The sequence below is a fragment of the Accipiter gentilis genome, chromosome 17, assembly GCF_929443795.1.
Source record: "Accipiter gentilis chromosome 17, bAccGen1.1, whole genome shotgun sequence".
NCBI classification, from domain to species: Eukaryota; Metazoa; Chordata; class Aves; order Accipitriformes; family Accipitridae; genus Astur; species Astur gentilis.
Window position 1 is genome coordinate 16,475,549 of NC_064896.1, and position 18,773 is coordinate 16,494,321.

Below are 18,773 nucleotides of genomic sequence, written 5' to 3' on the forward strand. Positions count from 1 at the left end.
TCCATTCCAAAGGAGCGTTACAGACCATAAGGGGTGTGAGCTGGAACATCGTACCAGAAGCAAGCAGAAGTGGTAGGAAATAGATTACTCTTGTGCTGGTTGTTTAGTGAAGTTTGCCCCCTTTTTTGAAGTATTGACTTTTTGTTGCTGAGTCTGAGCAACTTTACTATTAGAATGTTCTTGTAATTACCCATTCTTCCAGGTCTTTGTAACAGATGCTTGCTTTCTTGGCTAGAAGTTGTCCTTGGGTGACTTGAGATCGGAAGGAGGTATGCTGTTGTCCCCAGAAGTATAGTATATCAGGTATCAGATGTTTCTGCTAGCAATCTGCCTAGGTTCTTGAATGAGCTGGAAAACAGATTAGGTCATTTCAAGCATCCATATCACAAGCAGAAGGTCCATGACAATGTTTTGGAGACTCTTCTACAAGAATGTGGTTAACAAAGACCTATTCTTCCCATGGACCTGAATAGGAAATGCCATCCTTTTTACTCCAGAGTGTCTTCCAGACCCTTTTGTAATCAACTGTTAAAGGAGACAGATGCATGCATGTCAACCATGCATGTGTTTTCTAACCTTCAGAGTTGTTTTGAAAGATAAATAGGATAATGATGATCATTCTGATAGCTAAAGATGAACAGAAGGCAGATCTGACATCATTTCAACTTTTCTGTTGAACTTCTCTGTTCAACTTCATTCCTGAAGTCCTTTTTTTTTAAATGCCTAGATAATTTTTTTCCTTTCAGAAAAATACCCTTATTAATAGATAAATAATGAATTTATTTGGCCAAGTAGACTTAATTTGCTATGTGATACACAGAAATTTTCCTTTCCTTGGACTCACTTGGAATTCTGCTCTATTTCCTGGATGGCACTGGGTTCCTCTATCAGCTCAATCTATTTGACAGCTGTTCCAGCACTGCACTACCAGGCTGGTGGCTTCTTTGTTTTTGTTGATACTATAGTAATTGTATCTTGAAGGGTTTGTTAATATTTTCTTCTCCTTTATGTACTAGTTTTCAAGTAGGATCTGAATATCATAGTTGTTTCCTCTGTTTATGAACACTTTTTGAGTGGTCAGAAATGGTACTTGAGCTTTGAAGTGCTTGTGAATGTTCATCACAGGTCCTTCATATCTTACACTAATCTTGGAAAGAGGTATGCATTAAGAAAGAAAAAAGTATGGAAGAAGATCACATGCAAAGATAGATACATATTAAAACTGTTACCAACTATTTAAAAAAAAGAGCTTAAAACGGTGATATGAATATGTGCAGCAGTACAACTTAAGAAATGACATCTCCCGAGCTGAGAAACATTCTGTGAAATTCACGCTCACTTCACTTTGTAGAAGTGATTGTATAATGAGTTCAGCCCTGGCTGGAAACCAGAGAGTTGGCCAATTTGATACCACTGCTCAAAAGTCTCTTGAAGGAGAGGTAAACCACTCATAAGCAATGAAGTAGTGCTGTCATTTTACTTGTATGCTACAGTTGCACAATGCTGTATTATTAAAACATTTTGTAAAAATACAAATGTGCATAATAAAGCTGTTGCTCTGTCATTTCCCTTTACATTTTATAATTTCTTTCCTTCTCTGTGGCTAATCAGAGAATACCATTCACAAGTATGTTGCTGCAGGCTGACACCTAGTATCTAGATTAGTCCTTTAAATTTGCAAGGCAAATGGTATGATATGAAATTTGGAGATATACACACATACCCACCAATTTTCAATAAAAGCATAAATAAACTATATTTTATACACTATCTTAATTTGATTTAAATTTGACAGTACCAACTACATGTTCAAGATCTAAGTAACACTGTGGCTATACTGAACTCAGTGAAAAAATCATTGATGATGATGTGAAGATTGTAACTCAGAAACTCGATTTTAAAACTCAGGTTGAATATACTCTGAAGAAATGTTTAATGAGTCTGATTTGCATTAGAAATACATATTGATATCACTTCAGTAGAAAGCTACATTATAAAAGGGCAAGCCATATACCTGGGTGAAGACTGGTAATTATTGATAAGGAAACAGTATCAGGGCATATGTCAAATTACATTGTGTAAGTGGGTTTTGCATAAGATACTGAACAAATTAACTTCATGTTTTGCTTTAGTGGCAAGAAGACTATTTTTGTCCGAAACTCATCTAAATAATGTGTGCTGACTATTGTATAAAGTTAATAGTGAGAATACAGAATTTAATAAAAGGAGCATTCAGTTTGAGAGTAGCTTATTGTGTAACTTTCACCTACGTGATTTTGCACAATCTTAAAAAAAAATACAAATCCATTCATATTTGCTGCTCGCTATGAAACAAGGAGGTACCCAGGGCTTTCTGGTAATTGTATTGCCTTAATGCATTTCAAGTTGCATAACAAAAAATTGACAGCTTCTATCACTGGTCACTTTTCAAAATCCTGAGGTACATATTCAATTTCCAACCTGGAAAATATCTTCCTGTTTTTATTAATTATTATAGCACAGTTGAAAGGGTCTATACAAATACAAGATAGTCTTCTGATTTCATGCTCTCTCTAGTCTTCCCCCTGCCGCGCCCCATTCCAAGTATGAAATCTTCCATTTGGTAATACCTTTTGTCTGAAGAATTATTATTCCTGTTCATTTAATGATGTGATAAACACAGTTTAAAGATATTTTGGTGCCACAGAATCAGTTGTGAATGAGACATCTGTAGTCACAAATCTATTTGATATATACTTCTTAAAATAAAAACCAGATGTGCAGATGTGTTGACTATAGTGATATGCTAATAACTACTGCAGAGATTTTTAAATACTGACTAGCTAGTTTCAAGGCAGGGTTATATCGAGGCGGTCTGGAATTAATTTAGAGCCCTTCAGGGACATCACTGAATCCTTCCATGGACCAGGCTTAGAAGCCAAGGGTTGCGCCAAATACTCTGGATTTAGAATTATCCTTACACCATTGGAATTTGTTCATAATTTAAGCATGTGTGATACACTGACCTCAGTGATCTGTCAGAACGATTGCAGACAATGGACATTACGCTGCCAGAAGCTCTCTCACATTTGTCAGGACAGTCTTAGATCTCTGCTTGCGTTGTTAGTTTAGGAATATATGCAATAAATACAGCAGTGCCAAATAAAATTTGTACTATGAAAACAGGGATATGCATGACAGCAAAGCTGTTAAAATCCATTTAGCAAAATTAGGAGCTTGGCAAGCAGTAAAAAAAACCTGGCTGATGACAGCAAGACTTTTTAAGACTAAAGCTTACTTGAACAACTATTTTTTCCTGCATATTAATTCCGTATTGTAGTCTCCTAATCAAAAACTGAATCTATGCTAAGAATGGACTGAGTGACTTTTTGAAAAGTGTGGTCCCAAATACCGGAATTGTTGCCTAAATAGTAACTGACTATTACAATAAGTTTAACATTCCCATAGAACTTGAAAATGCCTGTAAAGAGAGGTGTCACAGAAATCCTCAGTGTCTTGCCAGGCATAGTAAGTCATTCCTAGGGTCTTCTCTCTTTCTGGGTTGTTTTTTTGTTGTTGTTTTGGGTTTTTTAAGTACTTTGTTTAATAGCCCCTGGCAAATATATTTCTGTATGTGAATGTATTTCCATTTTTCAAGCAGAAATTTTTGGCAATAATAGATGTGGCAAAAACATTGAACATTTTATTGTGTGATCTACATATAAGTACTCATTATAAAATATTTATTGAATATAAATGCATAACTAAGAAGGTAATACTTTGTCTAGCCATTAATTTAATATGACAATAATGTCTGTTGTAAGGAAATGGGATCCATTAGTGGTCTCATGGATTACAAAGGTTTTATTTCTGTATCACTCTATCTCTTATTTCCAATCTGTGCTGACAATTATACTTAATTCTTTCATAGGTAGAAATTTTTCAAAATTTCATCACTAATATAACCAATACAGTATTCATTCATGAACTTGTGCATCATTCATAGATATCTGTCTCAAAATCTTATATATCCACTGCTGAATGTTTGATGACGCTTTGGGTTTGATTTAGGTATACTCAGTCAAAAATAATTCCAACAATATGAATCAACAGTAGTAATTAATGTATTTGAAAGAGTTTATGCAGCTATATGCAGACTGAAATTGATCTTTTTCCTCAGAACCTTAAAATAATAACTGCCATTCTTTTTCACTGAAATAAAAAGCTTAACAAATTTTCATAAAACTCCAATAATATATTTCCTAATACTGCCATAAATTATGATTAGAGTTCTTCAGTTATCTCTTGATGACTCAGACAATACTATGTACACTGTTTAAATCATAACTTCTAGGCTAGCAAGCGATTTACAACTCAAAATATATTTTTCTTGTACAATTAATGTATATTATACAGAAACGCTTCCTCACTCAGAACGAAGAAATGAATTTCAGGTGCGAGAAATAACTAGCAATCATATCCATGTGATTTTCTCTTTAAACGGATTTTTGTTTTCTTAGAAATATAAACTATTTCCATGACCAGGATATGCTACAACAGCTCTACTGTGTCGCACCTTGTACCCCTTGTTTGTTCCAAGACAGGACAAAAAGAGGCAGACTCTTTTCTGCAGTGCTCTGTCCACTGGGATTATTTTAGCCTGCTTTCAGCGTGGCCTGATCTTTCCCAGCCAGCTTTGATGATCAAACAAGGTTCGTTGCCGTGACGGCCTGTCCCGAAAAGGACAAATGATGTCAGTTCACAAAAGCTATGGATTTAAAAAAATTAGGAATAGACTTCAAAAATTTTTGTAGTTAACATTTTTCATGAAAAAATATTCCAGTGTTTTAAATTGGTCGGTAGTTTAAAAATGTTAAAAGATGCCTTTGGCAACATGAAGCCAAGGCTGTCATAGAGAAAGAAATGTCTGCACCTCTACTGAGAACTTGGAAAAGAATAGGAAAGGAATTTGGCGTCATTTATAGACAAGTTATTTTTCCCTATTTAGAGTACTAAATACAAAACAATAGATTTTTTTTCTTGTGAGCACTTCTGAGATCATCTTTAAATGATTCTAAAGCCAAGTACGTCTGTTTATAGCAGCTGTCAAATTTTTGCCCTCAGTCTTCACCTAGTTGATGAAAATGTTATCAAATGCGACCAGTGTTGTACACGAATGCATACAATTCAGTAATCTTTTCACCTTATAAAATATCCATCGACAAAGTAAATTTATTACCTGCATTAAAGACAAATATAGATTGTTCACATTATCAAAAAATCTTAGTCAAAATGTTCAGTCCTGAATGTATTACGACAATATCCAATTTAATCTAATCGTAAGTACTCTTACTTTGATGAAACCAACCCATGTACACGAAGCTGAAATGTTTGTGTGCATGTCAGTGTGGAATAAGGGTGTTTGGGCCACTACTTAAACCCAGTTTTATTTTAAAGATCCAGGTTTGTGGTATTAAAATCAAAAGACACAAATCAGTGGCTTGAGAAGTGCAAGAGGCACTTAATGTGAAGTGATTATCAGCCATGGTGACTTGAGACTAAATTAGGTGTAAATGTAGTCCAAGTAAATAAAGCATATCAAATTGAAGGGTCTTCTGAAACAAATGTGATTGATTGCCATTTCTGCCCTCCAGTAGTTGCGGACTACAGTGGACAAGAAAACAATTTTGTGGTGTTTGGGGGTTTTGTTTGTTTGTTTTAAGAGGGGAAGGAAGAACACCACTGTTCTAAGGTATCTCTTCTGTAGTTCATTTTCCTGATTATAATTTTTAAGAGAGTCTTGTACTCTGTTCCAGAAGAAGGTACCTACCCCCTCTCATGTTGGCCTAGATGAGTGATCATCAAATGGACATTCACCATACAATACAAAAAAGGGAGCTAACTGTACAATTTAAATTCTTTCTGCCTCGGGCTTTTGCCGTCCTTAGTTTCTTACAGTGTCCCCCATTTCATTTAAATAGGGATAGCATTGTTATAAAACCTTTCAGAGTTACTTACCTAATGCAGCTCACTTTTTGTTACCCCATGTTCTTGCCTATGCCACCTATTGTAGGAGCAGTCTGGCTTTTCCTTAGCTGGTGAGCTTTCCTTCATCCTTCCTCTTCAGCACAAATAGTACCTTCAAGTCTCTTGAGGCTAATATTGAGCACTTCTTTCTCCCAATAGTAACAGTCAAACTCCCCAACAATTGCTAGATACTAAGCAATGGATTTATTTCTCTTTTTTAATTTGAGGAAGATGGGAGATTGATTGATAATACTTTTATTCTTACACATAAACAGCTACTTATTGCAGGAAGCTATACTGCATGAGTCATGAAATACAAGCCAAAGAAATTAAAGGTATTTGAATGTTACAGTAATATGCCCATTCCTACTTGCTCAACAGTAACAGCGCTGCTATTTGCAAGTAACCACTTGTCCATCTGACAGGAGTGGCTCCGAGATCTCCCTGGGACCTGTCCTTCCCCTTCTCCAAGGAGATGGAGACACTGCCTTCATTCAGTCCATCTCCTACTCTGGCACAACAGAGTTTTCTTTCTTCTTCTTCTTCTGCAATCTGCTGTGCCTAGATAGCACAAAACATGCAGTCCCTGGAGTGTTACCACTGACCCCAGTGGAGCCAATCTTTTACAGAAAAACTCCATACAACTACAGGAGTATAGTACACAGCATCACAGTGGTTAATGTGGATTGACCGTGAGTGGTGTCCCAAAAGGGGACTCGGTGGAATGTTGCTTCCTCTAGTGAATCAGCAGAAGAGGAGGCATAATGGCCTTGCCTTTTAGTTCTTGTGTGTTAATCTCTGCAGAGCAATGCCTGTCAGATGCTGTTTATGCTGGAAACATAACATAAAACAAAATAGTATCATTACTTTCTCTTGAGACTGTATATGCGTGTTTTAGGTTAGCTATTTTTTCACTGCTGCACTTAGCTCAAACATCGTATTGGCAGTATTGTAAGGTGGCTTGAAAAGTTGTTTTGTCTGTGAATTTGTCCAGTTGCTGTCTCAACACACGACCAAAAGACCACGATGTGTTCAGGTGCACAGGTTTCCACAGCACAGGTATGACATGTCTCACGAAGTACCGCCTTGTCTTTGCTTGAACCTGCTGCTTTTAGTGACACCCAATACCAGTGTTGGAGGATGGAGAGAAGCATCATATCTATTCAGCGTCTCTGTGCCAGTTGTGATATGATGAGCATTCATCACCTTTCCTTGTTTATCTGTTATTTAGACTGGAGACTTCTACTTTTTACTGTCATTCTTTATATGAAGCTATTCCATAATTTGAATCTTCTTTCCACTTTTCCCAGTGCCTTCAGTACTGCCACATCGTTTTAATGGGAAACAGGAATCACAGCCAGTATTCAAGTCTGAATGGTGTCAGATGCAGTATGGATTTATACAGTGGGCATAGTAATGCTTCGTGTTTTGTTCTCCTTCCTAATAATGCCTCACATTTAATTTGGCCGTTACTGGGCATTGAACATGTTTTCATAGCGCTATCAATTGTGTATTCGTTTCTCTGAAGTGATCTTGATTATCAGGTTGCCAACAGTGAAACTAAAAGTAAGAAAATACTATTTTCTCCTAACGTAGATGTTTTGTAAGTAGATTATTTAAATGTGAGGATAGGTTCAGTTTTACTTTTCAGTCCTGTAGTCTTTTATATTGTGATTTCTTGATGTAATATGGTGATTGCTGCTTGTCATTCACTTTTTGTCTCTACAATTAAATTTGTATGTCTTTAATGCTCTTTTTCTATCAATTCAAACCTTCTATAGACCTATGCAAGCGTATCTTAATAACTGGTGTTAGGACTGCTACCAAAGACAATGTTTGATGCACTTTCCTGTAGCTTTTAGTATTATAAAATTAATACCTGTGATACAGATAATTGGGATAGTTTTGGAGATATTTAATAATGGATCAGATACAGCAGTGGCAAAATCAATGTGAAGTTGTGTCCCATGTTGCCTCATCGATGTGTCTTATAACATGGCTTGGAGAAAACAGCAGTTTAACCATCTTGGTCACTCAGCACTGTTTTTTCTGCTGTGTCTATCAACTACGTCTGTGTTACCGTAGCCTTTTGTCATGTGGATTTTTATCTCCTATGAAGCTGTCTAAAACTGTCAGATCATTTCATGCAGGCCACTGTACCACCATTATATATAGCGAGGGTGACATTTTTTCAGGTGCAGAGGTCAACATAATGCTTATGCATCACTTATATTTTAGCGAAACTCTTTTTTAAGGCCTTCATTCAAATTTCCGAGCAACTTTGGATGACTGACGAACCACTAACCTCACTAATTTCAGTTACTACCATATTTGGGCAAAATATTATGTAAAATGTTTCCTTTCTGATTGATGCCTTTGTTATCTGAAAAAGAGCTATTTGATTTTGCCTTCATTCCTTTCTTTCATTTTGTATTTAAGTATTACATTCTCGGTTCAAATACGTCAGTGGGGAATAGGTTGGGTCCTTTTTAACACCAGCACACCGAGATGTAATCAGAAATACATTACAAACCCACTGGCTTTAAGCCCTGCCTATAGAGGGCTCATACTGAGCCTGAAGGGCAAAAGGAACATCCAGAGGGAAGTGAATGACTTCCTTCCACGGTAAGCGTTTCCCCTTTCTAGAGATTATTCCTGCCTCTGACATCCTCTTGTGCTGCTGCCTTGGGAATATGGTAACAGTTGTGCTGCCTGGAGCACTGGAGAACAGCTGGAACTCCATTCCATGCCACCTTTCCTGCTCTCACATGACGTGAATCAGTCTGGTTTAGAATAAATTTTTAATAGCTGGACATCTGGTTAGTTTGGGTTTGAATATATTTTTCTATCCATGTAATGAAGGAAAAAAGATTACTCAGGAAAATACTTAAGTTGTTATTTAATAAACCTATACAATAGTTCATATAGCTTCCAAAAGCTCTTTGGTTATACAGCTTTTACTTCTATGTGAAGTTTTACAAATCCTGCCTTTTTATCGCTAATATCATGGTTCCTAACATTACTTGCTCCATGTATACAGAACAATAGAGAGTCTTGGCATAGCTTAGCATTCTATCAAAACTAACACGCTTTTGCCAAAAGAGAGGAAATATCTGTCTATTGTTCTGTTAGTGTAGGTGGAGTAAACGGATCTTCAGGGATTCCCTTATTGCTGTAGGAAGTTATTACTGAAGGACATTATAACAGAGACTACAGGAATATTTACTGAAAGTTCAGTGAAACTTGAAAGCTGTTCAGCTCACTTAATGAAATGTTTATATATCCTGTTTCAGTGCACAACAAACAATGTTGAAGAAAGGAAGTTATTTCAGATCAAATGAATTTTTATTATCAGAAAGCTTGAAAATAACAAAACAAGTTAGATAATTTAGATCAGTCTGTTTCGATCCGCCCCCCCGCCCCCCCAACGCTGTAGCCCTCTCCAAGGAAAAAGAGAAAATTCTCCAGTGGTAAAACAAATGTGTCATTGGTCCTGCAGTAATCACAAGGTGATAGAATACTAGTTTGACTTTAATGACTGTGACTTCAGCAGCTGGATACTTGTTTAAAAAAATAAAACATATGAATACGGTATTAATTGATTCTCTTGTCTTAATGCTTGAGTCATGCGATCCTACAGAGGAGTTCTCATAGTAATTTTTAACTCACTTTTCAGTTACAACTATATAAAAATATTTTACATTGTCCAAAGTAAAAGCTCCAGTAAGCAATTAATTTTTGTTAAGCACTTGTAGTTTTTTATCTTTGAGAGCAAAAAGACCCATTTAGAAATTTAATCGCATCGTAGCTGTAATTAAGGAAGACATTGTAATATTTTTTCTAATATAATTCGTAATAGTGCTTCTCATTTAGCTTTATGATTTCAGAGACTTCCTGTACCCTTTTTTTCCAACAGAGAAAAACGTAAGAGGATTTCCAGCCTGCTACATGTGATTAACAGTGGCTGTTGTTTTACTCCTACTAAACTGCCTTCATTTGTGTTTTCACCCTGAAGTGCTTAAGCTCATAAGCTTTGTTAGCCCGGACACTGTATGAAAACTTAACTGCAGCTTTGGGAAGCACACCACTTCATAAATGGCAGGCTTGCAAGAAAAGGGCAACAACGGCCGAAATGCAGCTTCAAAGCCTTCTTCTCGTGGTTTTAGGCCAGGCAGGATGGGACTCCGTGGCCTCCTGGGGCAGGAGGTCCCGTTTGTACGCTCGACACCTACACGAGATGGGCGCCACACGTCCCCTCCGCAGAGATGCCCTTTTCTCCACAGCAACGGGGTTTGCCTCGGAGCAGAAAAAAAACTAAGTGAGGGGGGAACCGGTACTAACCTAACGACGATGACCGGTACTAACCTAACGTTGACAGTTCTACAGTACGTTTCCGAGTGTCTGTGCGCATCTATGCACAAAGTGGCGACGCGGTGAAGGAGCTCTCACAGCTGTTCCACAAGTAGCTTTTGTGAGCCAGGCAGTGGGGGGGGGTTAACCAACTTTTAAGGAGTCACTGTGGTTGAATTTATCCATACATAGGCCTATCCGTAGCTAAGGTTTTCCTCTAACCCCAGGCCGTGGCACCTGCGCTCGTTCCCCCGCTCCCTTCAGGTCCCCGGGGCTCTGAGGAACACCGAGTGGGTTCTCCCAAAGCACCGAGGGAAGGCCGGCGATAGCACCTGAGCCCCCTCTGAGGTCAGCGCCCTTCCAAAAAAATCTTCCGCCGTTCTAAAAACGCCACCGCGGTTTCAGCCCCAGCACAACGGCTAAGGTTGGGTTTTGGCAAGCAAAGTAAGCGGGTTTCGAACTCCACAGTGGAGGTTTTCCTCGAGGAAGGGAATTTTGGCACCGCACGCCGGAATCCCCAAAGGCTCGCTGCTTCGCTGTGAGTCGAGAGGGGCGCCGGGGAGGAGGCAGCGGCCGGCAGGGCGGCCCCGAGGACCCGCCGCGCTGCCACCGCCGGGGCCCCGCCGCCGGGCCGGAGGCCCTGCCTGGCCGACGACCGCGCATGCGCCGCCGCGGCGGGGCGGGGCGGGGCGCCGTGCGCTCGATCGATGACTCGAGGGGCGACTAGCGCTGCTTGGCCGCTTCCAGTCCGGAGCGATCGCTGCCCGAGCGGTGCCCCCCCCCTCCCCCTCGCTGCCCCGGAGCCTGCGCCGCCGTCGGGGGAAGGAGGATGGTGAGGGGCGGCCGGGACGGGACGGGTCGGGCCGGGGCATCTCCGCGCCGCCCGCCCGGGCTGCGGAGCCAGCCGAGGGGGGGCGGGGGGCGGGAGGGGGTTAGGGGGAGGGCGAGGGCGAGAAAGCGGGGAGCGGGCCCGTGAGTAAGCAGTTCCCGGGCCATCCGGCGCCGGGCCTGGGCCTCGCCGCCGGGGCCCGGGGCTGCCCGGGGAAGGGGGCGGCCGCGCTCCCCTCGGCGGGGCTGGGGGGGCGCGGGGGCGGCGGTGGGGCGCGACCCCTTCGGCCCGGCCCGGCCCGGCGTGACGCCGCAGAGGGGCAGAGGCGGCTCATGGCTGCCCTCGAAACGGGCCGGGCGGGCGCGGCGGCGGCCCCGGCCCCGACGAGGGCTCGGCAGGGCTTCCCGCCGGCCGGGCACCGGCACCGGCGCGGGCAGCGGGACCTCGCCGTCCCGCTCTCGGGGCTCTCCCGCCGGGCATGGGGGGCTGGCTGCTCGGAGACTTCGAGGCGGTGCTGGCCGGCAGGCGGGCGCGCTCGCTCCGGCCCGGAAAGAACCGTGGCCGGAGCAGGGGCCCCGGTGGCCGGCCTGGGACCGAAGCCTTCGCCTAAATGCCCTGTCAAGACACCGACCAGAACTTCGCTCGGGAGTCCTCTTCCTGCCTGCTTGTTAGTTGTACTAATGGACTTTGGTTTGTTCGTTCTAGTTTCGCAACCAGTATGACAATGATGTCACGGTTTGGAGCCCGCAGGTAAAATCTTTGTACGCTTCGCTAACTGGCTCTTTACCTGCTTTTTGGTCTTCCTTCGCTCTGGCAGCAGCGGTATCACGGCACCGTAGACTGTATTCAGGCGCCTAAAGCTTACCGCTGTCTGCTCCCTTCTTGTTTTGTAGGCTGTAGGTTTCTAGAAAGCCATTAGCACATCTCTAAGCTTCTGGCGTATGAACCGGAGTGGTGCTTAGGTGGGCCTTCTTACCTCAAAGTACTTTCATTCAAAGTTGGTTTCTGAATGTACCTGTGAGGTACGAAGTTGATGCTGTCTCCCTTGGGGGTTGGACTAGATGATCTTTAAAGGCCCCTTCCAACCCAAACCATTCTATCATCGATTTACAGACCTATAATAAAAAGTAAGGTATGGAAATGCACGAAAGTGAGCTTAAATCTCCCCACTGTTAGGCTACTGCTAGGTCACTCTCTCTCTTTTATTCACTAGCAACTGTTGGAAAGGAACTATTTGGTTTACAATTGGGAAGAACTTCTTCTTTTAATTAAGAGCTCTACTGTATTCAAATTGTTCAAAACAAAATCAAATTATTAAAAGTTATTATTTAGTGCTAAAGTGAGAATATGCTGACTTCTTCAAGTATGTGTGTACAAAAAGAGAAACAGGCGCTGTTATGCCATACTCAAAGACAACCTTGAATATTTGAATATTCTTTAGTCAGTACCATGATAGCTGTAGATGGCTTTGAACTCCCATCCTTCTTAATGATTGTGTTTCTCTGGAGGACTCTGTATCAGGACCTTTAATTTTAAAAATTTTAATCTATCTGTTACTTCAAAAATTACTTTTAAAACCACAACATTCTCTTGAGACTTGTAGTAGATAATGTGAAGTCAGCAACAGCACTGTTTTCTTTTTTTTTCATAAACTGCCTTGAAAATATGAATAGTGCTGATGTCTTTTATAAAAAAAGACATTTAAAGTAGCTACTGTGCTGCAGTTAGCGCTCCATACGTTCTTGTAGGTGAGGCAGTGATATAATACCGTAATAATTCTTGGCATTGTTAATATAGGAGCAAAGAGTAATCATATTTTATTGGGGGATGTTTTCCAATATTGTTCTAAAGGAAAGGAAATACAAGATTAAAGGCTAGAAAGGGTTTCACACTTTCACAGTCTTGCAAGTCATTCATGAAAGTTGATAAAAGCATGTTGGAGAGGTCACAGTGATTCCATACTGCTCTTGGGCAGGAAATATCCTATGTTAGTGAAATTCCATTTATAACTTAGTCGATGGAATGGAACATTAGGGTATTCTATGCATCTAGTGGACTTTGCGTTTCTCTAGATAAATCAGATCAAAAACCTTTTAGCAGAAAAACCCCCAACAACCTAATAGAAGGTGATTTCCTGTAGATTATCCCCAGTACATTTCACTGTAACAGCTACTACGTTCCGCTCCATCACAACTGGTAGGATGCAACTATATGCTTGAGTCAGTAATTCCAGTATTTGCACAGTAGCAGTGAACTGACTGACTGTGAGTGCTGACTACTTGACATAAGCTGGCCAGGTAGAGTGCAGAAAGTTAGCTACTTTGCCCTCAGTGGTTTCATGAAAAGGACGTTGTTTCATTTTCCTGTAAAGCTCCTGACTGCTTCTGCAGAACATGTGGGGACTTAATTGTCTTTGAGACCTTTACTCCTCTTTCAGACTTTACTGCAGTTGACTAAATAGCTTGTTCAGAAGTTATTAGGGAATGGATGGTGAGGCACAACAATTGCGTAAGACTCATTTCTTCAGGAAACTCGATTAAAAGTTAAGTGTCCATCTTCAGCTAGAAGTTCTGTCTTTGAATTACATTGGGTCAAATACTGATTCCTCTGAAGACAGTGACAAAAGTCTTGTGATTCTTATAATCTCAAGATTATTCACCCTTTCTTTTTAGTTTTCCTGTTTCTTTGTATGCAGTAGTGAGTGGCTCAGAGATGGATGGATTTTTGTGGGTTAATGGTGAGGCGTTTGCAGAGGATAATTGAGGAATTCTATCGGTTGTAGGTTTCAACTGTTAAGCAGTAAGTGTACCGATTGGGGTGGGGGACTCAAAGGATCTGAAAACCAAAAACAATTGAAAATTGATACAGAGGATTAACTTTAGAATGATTACTTTTGATGTTATTCTGTAGGGCCGAATTCATCAAATAGAATATGCCATGGAAGCTGTGAAACAAGGCTCAGCTACTGTGGGGCTGAAGTCGAAAACGCATGCTGTTCTGGTTGCTCTCAAGGTAAATTCAAAACTGTGTTCTTGGGACAATAATGTTAGTAGAAAAGTTTTAGTTTGGCAAATTAGTTTTGCGCAGTCTAAACTTTTGTGTGTAATGTAAATGCAATCCCAGTTTCGTTTTGCTTGAGTACCAGTATAGAGCTGTAAATATTTTCAGTACCTATATAAAGCAGATTTTCACAAAATGGTGAAGGAAATGAGTGAAAGATTTTTTTTTTTCCCTTTAAAAGATGTGTTTGGTTTTTTTGTTTGTTTTTTCATCAGTTATTAAGGAGTAAAACTATTTATTTCTTTTCCCAAAGCTTGAGTGAGTGTCTGTTCTTATTTTGTTCTGATAGTTTCCTACTGAAGTGGAATTAGGTTTTTCTTGTCTTCTGTTGCAAGTTTATAAATATTTTTTTTTTTTATTGTTTCATGATCATATTCAGTTCTTGCTATAAATGTTAGCAGATTTCTCCACGGTGCTTGGCAAACTGTTCAGTTTCCCACATAGCTTTCTCCTTTTATGCATAGAGAGCACAGTCTGAGCTGGCAGCTCATCAGAAAAAAATCCTGTACGTTGACAACCATATTGGTATCTCAATTGCTGGACTTACTGCTGATGCAAGACTCTTGTGGTGAGTATCTTAGTTGTTGACATACACAGTTCTGCAATAATGAGTGAAGGGTCATTTGTAGACTCTTGCGAATGAAATTTTCTGGTCAACTAAGGATTAGTCTTGAGTTACTGCTCTGTTGTAGTATGCCAAAGACCTCAGCATGAAATTCTGGCAGATTTTTAACTAGTTGGCAGAAATCTCATTTGGCCCAAAATTTTGCTCTTTGGTTTTGTTACTAGTAAGACAGTCCTGTCTGGTTTCCTCAGTGTGATGGGGTTTCAAAGCAGTCAGAGAAAGTGCAGCACTTATTTCCCTCTAGCAGCTGCTTCTTTGTACACACATTTAAGAAACTTACTAAAAATACACACTGCTGTATGTGTTGGCTTCAGAGGGGCTTGCTTTTTACCTGCTGGCTGCATAGTTTCATCAGTTGAGGTAAATGTACACAGAAGGAGGAGTGTTCCTCAGTTTGATAGGAAAAGAAAAAGAAGGTAGAGGAAGAATTGCTAATATAAATTTTAATAACTGTAATGTTACAGAGAAATGTTACCATTTAATGGTGGCTTTTTTCCAGATGATCCATCTGTTGCCTGCATGAACTTCTACCTTCTTTGCATTTGTATGGCTGAAATGCTATAATACTCTTTCAAACCTGTGGTCAACTTTCTAAATAACAATTATAGGTCATGATGAAATTAAATTATGTAATGCCTTTGACCCTTTTTCTCAACAGGCAGAGCTGAAACAAAAGTCCTTACCTTAACAGACAAGTATTGAGACATAAACTCATTGTGACTTTGATCTATGCATTGGTTTGATTTTTTTTCTTCTCTTTTTTTTTTTTTTTTTTTTTTTCTTTTTTCCTCCTAGCAATTTCATGCGTCAGGAGTGTCTGGATTCTAGATTTGTGTTTGATAGACCTCTTCCAGTTTCTCGCCTGGTGTCACTAATTGGAAGCAGTATCCTTTTTTTTTATACTTCTAACACTTTTATATTTTTTTACTTATTCATACTTGTTCATAAAATGATCACAGCTTAAAAGTCATATTAAATTGAAAAAGTTAATTTTTCTTTATTCACATTGCTTGTGTATTCTTTCAGAGAATATCCCATAACATGCACTGAACTGGTAGAGAGGCAATAAAGTGCTATGCAACCTTTAACATGGCACTGTTTTTCTGTTACACAGCCTCATGCCTTTGGAGGTGGAGGAGGAAAGATGACCGCACTATTCAAAATATGATAACTTACTGGATTGTAGCTGCTTGCTCAGTTTTGTGTTTTGTTTTTTTTTTTCCTCCGGCAACTTCTGTCTCTGCATGGATCACAGTGGAGGGCTTGTATTCTGTTATCAGGTGCCTGGAAAAAGTTCAAAGGGCTAGGAAAATAAATGATGGTGTGCAGCGTTAGGTGAACTGTTTGTATAGTTGGTTGAATGCACCCTTCAGTTATTTCAGGAAAGCTAATGGCTAAATTTTCTTTTGGTGAAAAAGAAGTTGGTATTCCAAGTAAGCCGTGAAATCTGTTTTCCAATTAAGCCATGAAACCCGTTTCATTTGAACGTAGTCTTCACTCCTGCAGAAAGGTTTACAAAGACTATATAATGATTTTGGTGCGTCTTTGCTTGGCTTAGGAAAACATTTTGGGTAATTAACATGTTATTTTGAGATTGTTTCCTTAGCTTACTTAAGAAACCCAGATACCAACACAGCGTTATGGCAGAAGACCGTATGGCGTAGGACTGCTCATTGCAGGTTACGATGTAAGCACTATCACTATTGATCTGAAAGAAAATGTGCTTAACGCAATTTTATACAATAAATAGATATTAAGAGGGGAATATGGAAGAGGTAGACTCATCAAAATTCTCTGAATAAGGAAATTATTTTCTGTATCTTACCTTAAAACATAACTTTTTAAAATGTTATTTAATAGCTTATGAAGTGTACGTTTGCAAAAACGAAAACCTAATTATTTTAAGCTGCAAAATGAGATACTGCAAAAAATACATTTGTGTTTTAAGGGATCAAAATGTTGATCCCACGATGACAGTAATTATTTTACTATTGATTATGGAGCTCTACAAACTATTATTTTAAATACTTTTTGTAAAAAAAAAAAAAAAGGATGTGGAAATCATCACTGGCCTCTCTTGTTTAGCAGCAACAGTTTGCTTAATGCAGCACACACAGAATGTCTGCCCTCAAAAGTTTCGACATGAGGAAGGTTGAAGGAAATTGTCTTGCCTGAAATCTTGCATGGCATGGCTAAGTCTACAGCAGGTTTTTACTTCTGTGCAGATAAGGTGGAATGTGTGTAAAATATCTACTGTGAGCTATGAAGTAGGAAGCATACATGAGCACAGTACAGTTTATGGAACAGAGAAAGAAACACTTTTGGTGCTAGCTATCCTGCCTACATAAAAACTGCATTTTAATGAACAAAGTGTAAAGAAAGATATTTTTTTATTATTATTACTGTTTGTTGGGTTTTTTTACAGTAGTTTTGAAGGAATTGTATAAGAACAGTGATATGACAAGCAATATAAAATACATTTATGTGCATACATACAAGCTATGAGATGTAGCATGAAACAAAACTGGTTTAGAAAATATCACGTGTTCCAGAAGCAGACTTGGTATGAATTTATACATTTGGTTTACATTCTGTGGGATTTTTTTCTCTCTTTGTAGGATATGGGTCCTCACATCTTCCAGACTTGTCCCTCTGCAAACTATTTTGACTGCAAAGCAATGTCCATTGGTGCTCGTTCGCAGTCAGCACGAACTTACTTGGAGAGACATATGACTGAATTTACTGACTGTGAGTAATGAAACTCTGTCTAATGGTATTCATCAATTATTCAGTTTATTTTCTGCTACTGCTCTATTCTTTTGCATTTAGCAAGGTAGGAAGATAAATTTGGGGAGCCAAGTTTGGCATAAGTGTAAATTTGCATGAAGACAAAAATTGTAAGGAAAATATTACAAATCTTCATGTCTAACATCTGGGTGCTTATTACATCTAATGAAAAGATAATTTATGCTCAGAAAAGCAGAGAAAAAAAAAAAAAAAGGCCTCTGCCCTGTTTAAAACAGGGAAAGAACAGTTCTGTCCATATCAGAGAGGGATAGTATGTCAGGGCAAGTATTTAGGTGGTGCACTTAAAATGGTGAATTTATTTTTACATGAAACGGTCATGAGGAAGCTACTAAATGGCTTCTTGGGCAAAAAAACTAGTGTGATTATTACTGCACTGGAGTCAGGGCAGGTGCCAAAACCAGATGCATTTGACCTCAAATGTAGGGAAGGGCTGGTTTCTTAAGGTATACCTTTATAACCAACTCTGTGATCAGTACCAGGAGTACCTAAGGAGAGCAGTTCCGTAAGTCAAGCTAGCCAAAGTGGTTTTTGAGTTGTCAGCTGGAGTGGGAAGAAGGGGAAATGAGTGTCTAGATATAATACCATATATTTAGTAAATGTCTTTCTGGTTTTATTTTAAGGTAATCTAAATGAGCTAGTTAAACATGGACTACGTGCCCTGAGAGAGACTCTTCCTGCTGAACAGGATCTGACCACCAAGGTAAATACAAGGTTTTCTTAACAAGAAATTTTACTGCCATTGTTATTAGAAATTACCACGAAAAAGATTTTGTAGGGTGTGGCTGGCACTGAAATTTGGAAGCTGAACAATGGTAGATCGTATCATCTTCATTTCATATGTCACCATTTTATCTACAGTTTCCTTAATTATCTCAGATTTAATTTTCTTTAAAAAAATTATACCTTCTTTAAATAAGACATTGTTTCCCTGGTTGCTTCATTCTATTTTAGACTTTGATCGGTGTTTTAAGTTGCATTACATGCAACTAGAATCACAGCTTTGCATTGTAAGCACAGGCAGTAATTCACCCAGGAGGTGAGGGAAGGTAATGCACAAACAGTTGATTGAGTATCTACAGCAGCAAAAAGTTGCAG

General features: G+C 39.5%; 1 protein-coding gene across 2 annotated transcripts in view; it reads left to right on the forward strand.

The window, feature by feature from the left end:
* The window catches only part of PSMA1 (proteasome 20S subunit alpha 1), a 33,315-nt gene that overhangs the window by 13,084 nt on the left and 1,458 nt on the right, over positions 1-18,773 (forward strand). The window contains exons 1-8 of one of the 2 annotated variants that reach the window (XM_049819866.1): positions 11,075-11,188; positions 11,891-11,935; positions 14,096-14,197; positions 14,710-14,813; positions 15,666-15,754; positions 16,487-16,557; positions 17,489-17,618; positions 18,299-18,378. In XM_049819866.1, the coding sequence (XP_049675823.1) occupies positions 11,186-11,188; positions 11,891-11,935; positions 14,096-14,197; positions 14,710-14,813; positions 15,666-15,754; positions 16,487-16,557; positions 17,489-17,618; positions 18,299-18,378 (624 nt within the window). In that variant the 5' untranslated portion in view covers positions 11,075-11,185. Of the gene's footprint in view, positions 1-11,074; positions 11,189-11,890; positions 11,936-14,095; positions 14,198-14,709; positions 14,814-15,665; positions 15,755-16,486; positions 16,558-17,488; positions 17,619-18,298; positions 18,379-18,773 lie in introns of those variants that run through there. The other variant, XM_049819867.1, reaches the window with a different exon arrangement.